The sequence below is a fragment of the Saccostrea cucullata genome, unplaced genomic scaffold, assembly GCF_032062105.1.
Source record: "Saccostrea cucullata isolate Sc308-1 unplaced genomic scaffold, CSIRO_AGI_Scuc_v1 ctg1143, whole genome shotgun sequence".
Classification (NCBI taxonomy): Eukaryota; Metazoa; Mollusca; class Bivalvia; order Ostreida; family Ostreidae; genus Saccostrea; species Saccostrea cuccullata.
Window position 1 is genome coordinate 14,906 of NW_026931334.1, and position 4,565 is coordinate 19,470.

At 34.0% G+C, this 4,565-nt stretch overlaps 1 protein-coding gene across 1 annotated transcript; it reads right to left on the minus strand.

The window, feature by feature from the left end:
- Nucleotides 1–1,662: 1,662 nt before the first annotated feature.
- LOC134232257 (uncharacterized) lies at nucleotides 1,663–2,958 on the minus strand. The gene is made up of 4 exons (XM_062714218.1): nucleotides 2,947–2,958; nucleotides 2,715–2,774; nucleotides 1,987–2,184; nucleotides 1,663–1,901 (listed from the first exon to the last, which is right to left on the minus strand). Exons 2-4 carry the CDS (start codon nucleotides 2,770–2,772, stop codon nucleotides 1,741–1,743), a joined length of 417 nt encoding a protein of 138 aa, XP_062570202.1. The 5' UTR covers nucleotides 2,773–2,774; nucleotides 2,947–2,958; the 3' UTR covers nucleotides 1,663–1,740.
- Nucleotides 2,959–4,565: the final 1,607 nt, after the last annotated feature.

Here is a 4,565-nt window from a genome sequence, read left to right on the forward strand (position 1 = left end):
TCAGTTTCTCTGATACGTGTATTTCTGCTTTTTAAGTTCGATGTGGACCATATCCTGTAAGAAAGAAATTCAAAATTTATCAAAATATGCTCCTCACTGGCTGGATTTGTATTACCATTTTTGTTTACATGTTTGATAGCTATTATTGTTTTACTTTCATTGAACCTCGTCTATATAACCACTATTTAGTATTGGTACTGTTATAGATATTATTGATATTCCAATATATAATGTACTCCTTTCTAGATTTCAGGAATGCAATATATAACCAAAGGTAATCTTGATCTACAACTTCATGTGCAAACGCATGTCTATTTACGTAGTCCATCTTGGTCAATTTATGTAAAATAAAAATAATAGTTAAGATACCTTTTATCGCAGTAATGTTGCAGTTTAAATGCATTTCACAATCTCTGTATGGTTATCACTTTGATTAGCATTCACTTCCTTTAATCCATCTTCTTTAGCTAACATTGGGATTTCCTTTGTTTCGATAACCGCTCTATTTATCATTCGAATATATATGCGTCATTTCCGGGAAGATAACTCTGTACTTCACAGAAAAGTGTTCAATTTCTAAACACTTATATCTAAACATGTGTTAAATCTTAACATCATTTAGATATAACACACGTTTAGACATTAGTGTCTAGCCGTTAAACACAATCTAACACACGTTTAGACCTAAGTGTTTAGCCGTTAAACACAATCTTATACATGTTTAGGTCAAAACACGTAATGGAAGTGTTTATTTTCTAAGCGCATTTTTTACAGTGTATATAAATGTACTCTGGCGTGAGATATTTCATAAGTTCATCTAAATTACACTTGTGAATTAATTAATCATGAATTTTGCTTTTAAACGGCATATATATGATACTTAGCATTTTGTTCACAAATCACTTTCTTTTGTACTTTTCTTATTTATAAATGTAATATTCCATTAAATTTTAGAATGTAATATTAAAGCTGCTGTCAGAAAATAAAATTGTTTACCTACCTACCGACCCAACTTGAGAATTTAGGATCGGGTTAGGGGAAACAAAGATATTTTTAATTCCGGCCTAAGGAACACAACATGATGGATAGATCAAATCATAAACCATTACAAAACAAGAAACAAATTTTCTGTATTCCAGTGGCTGACACTCAGCTTTTTTAAAAAAGCTAACCTTGTTACACTTTATACTAGAATGATGTAAAAACCAAGTTATATATGATTCATTCAAGTCCGTTGGAGGCAATTTTCAGTTTGTTTGGGTAGGGGCGGTAGACATGGGAATTCATATAAGTATAAATTAAAAAATAAAATAAACCGATACAGCAAGATATCAGTACAGATAGGCGTTTTGTTTCAATTCATTTATCAATTATTTCACAGGACTACCAGAAGATATCATGGATACTGTTGCGGTAACGTAAAGTGATATTGACTCGATTTATCACAATGAACTAGAAATGAAGAACACTACAGAGTCTATACAACATCTGCTTCATATTTTGATATTTTACTGACTCTTAACATAGACATACGATATTAAGGACGATAACTCGTCTTCTTGAGGAGACGTAAAGCAAACAAACAAGCAGCATACCCTATAGAATATATTCTCTTCCCACAAAGTACCTCGTTTAAATAAAGAACAAATTAAACACGTACAGTTCATATTACGTAAATGATATTTTATTATTTATTAATATCCAAGCTTGTAAACAGTGAAAAATGTTCCGTATTCCTGATCAGCTGTTATTGTTATTGGCACCACAGAGGGAATATTTGTTGGTCAACATCCTTGTAGAGATGACCACGCCGGTATCGATACATCGACACTTGTTGATGCCGTCAGCACAGATTACTACGTCATTGACTTTGATGATACGTCCCTCGACGGTACATGTACCTTAATTAATAAATTACAAAATCAAAACTGAGCCACTTTATCTGTTTACAGGTATGTCTACAGTTATCTAAAAAGTGGTACCCACCTTCACAAATGGGACAGGGGTCGCCCTTTTGATTCTGTTGAAGATCCGAGGAACATGGCGGAGATTGGCAAGTCCAGCTCTTACAATAATATTTGCCATCATTCATGTCTCGGAAACAGTAAGCATTCTCTTTTGGGGTGTTTACCTCATTCGAGTAGACTTCGCAGTTGTAAAATTTGTCATCTTCCGTCGCTCCAGCTACATGTATTTAAAATATATAACGCAATTCATCATTATAGAATAAATTTTGGCGCTTGACATGTTACTAGTATTCTTTCAAGTGCGATATTATACAGACGACTCCATTTTAAAGTTATCATATACATTCTAGGCCTACTAGTAATTCGTATCGTGAATGTGCATCATTAAATTCATTATTACACAAGTGTCGGAACCGGGGGGGGGGGGGGTAGCCCGCAACTTTTTTTTCAAAGATGTATAGACATAATATAAATTGGGGTTGACCTTTTTTTGTTGGTTTAGCCCCCCCCCCTTCAATTAGCCCCCCCCCCACATTCAATTTGCTTCCGACGCCTATGTATTATTTATTATAAACGAGCTTTAGACGACGGCATCTATAAATTCTAGTATTCCCACACTGCGTATGCTAAATCGATTCATATCTACCTACATGTATCTGTATATCAATGTGAAATACTGAGCTATTCACCTGATTGAAAAATTCAGGTGAATTTAAACGAAAGGCCAAGTACAGAGGTTGAACTCACCTGTTACCAAACACAATACAAATAGCCAGCTGGTGAAAACAGCCACACGGAAAATCATTTCTGAAATGGAAATGATAACAGAACATTGACTTCGCACATGCACGAATTTAAATATTTAACTTTGAAATATTGTGATCTTTCGTTGTGTAATATTTATTAAATATGTGTTTTCAGTGTGGAATTAAAAATTTCGTATCAAACTGAATATTAATAATTTCAAGGGTAAATTAACCTTTGTACACCGACTAAAAAATTAATGTTTAATCTAAACATGACGTCATATCCGATGTCAGTATGTCAAATTTTCGATGAAAAGAAAATTATATAGAAAACGAAATGAAAAATCAATTTAATGTCTTGGCGTTTAAGATAAGAAATTTCTTGCACGACATAAACAAAATTGTGTTTATATACATTCCAGTAAAGATTATTGAGGAGGATAAATCACAAACATCCGACCTATTCACTGGCGGACTTAAGGAGGGTGGGGGTGGAGCGCATGCCCCTCGCCCCATAAAATTTTCAAAGTATGATATGATTAATATTAATAATGCCATATTTTGGTACATAACTAACCAATAACACTATTATTGTGCCTGGTTTTACACTTAAAATACACACAAACCCAGGAGCTTCCGGGATTTTTAAAACGTCACTGTGGTAAACAAAATTGAAATTAGTTTAAGATATAAAAGCAATAGGAGCGACCGAAAAACACGACCCAAAGCCTGGCGTTAAGTGCAGTCACTTCTTTACAACATTGAGTCAAATGCTGACTGACGTTTTTCATACTAATTGTTAGGCCATTATTTAAACACTGAGTTGTCGATGGAATTTCCCGTTATTTCCCGATCGTGACAGGGAGCACGCGGCAGATGTGACCGGTCGGTAGGGAATGTTCACTCCTCCATGGCACCTGGTCCCACTTCTGATGTTTTGCTCTGCTTCAGTTTTGTATTGTTTTATGGACTTGTGGGCTTGATTGTTGTTCGTTATCTCCATATATTTCATGATAGTTGATATAGAAAATATACAAAAACATAATTTTATGTCAAAAAAGTAGATTATGAAAAACAATTATTTAAATTTTCACTTACTGAGGAAGATAGCCAATCTAAACTTTTTTTCTGTAAAAGTTGTGAAGACAGCAGACACAGTCGTCTAAGGAAACCCCTTATTTATATATGTACCGGTAACACTGCCAGTCATATAAAAACGTTTTAATGATAAAACAGAATGTGGGTGTTACTTAAATATTCAATGAAACACAAGCTCAAATTTATATATTATAAATTATCTTTTAATCGATAAGGATGTTTCTGCATAATCACAGCTTTTGTGTTTTCGAGTATTTTCCATTCAAACTGCATTTTATTTATACGATACTTAAAATATTTTTTCTTGTTCAAAGTGATTTAAAACCTTTTTTTCACCAATCGGTATTATAGTACAATACTTTTTGCAACACATTTCCATCTCCGCCAAAACATAACAAAAGGCCCGGGGCCACATCGCTCAACTGAGCATTGGCTAGGAAAAAATTGAGAATCTTTTCGTCATTTGAGAGAGTTTAATTACATAGAGTCGAGAAAGTCACGCCCTACTGAAAGTCCAAGTTTAACTGAGAATCGTACTAATTCTTTACTTCTCCACATCTTATTCGGTGAACCATTCCTGACAAACAGCAAAAGACTTGGCTTTTTAATATGCAAAAGGGAAAGATAACGAACAGTGAACAATTTCAAAAAAGAAATCTATCAACAATTACACAAATCTAACAACAGGGGGGATCACGTGCCTAGGAGGAGTACGCGTTCTCAAAATTATTCAAAGAAAAAAAGCCTAAAATTG

Excerpts from the sequence above, each read along its gene's own strand:
- LOC134232257 (XM_062714218.1), bottom strand. The coding sequence starts at position 2,772 with ATGATTTTCCGTGTGGCTGTTTTCACCAGCTGGCTATTTGTATTGTGT. Across the intron at positions 2,185-2,714 it reads TGTATTGTGTTTGGTAACAG|CTGGAGCGACGGAAGATGAC; the intron begins GTGAGTTCAACC and ends AAATACATGTAG. Across the intron at positions 1,902-1,986 it reads CCCCTGTCCCATTTGTGAAG|GTACATGTACCGTCGAGGGA; the intron begins GTGGGTACCACT and ends TTATTAATTAAG.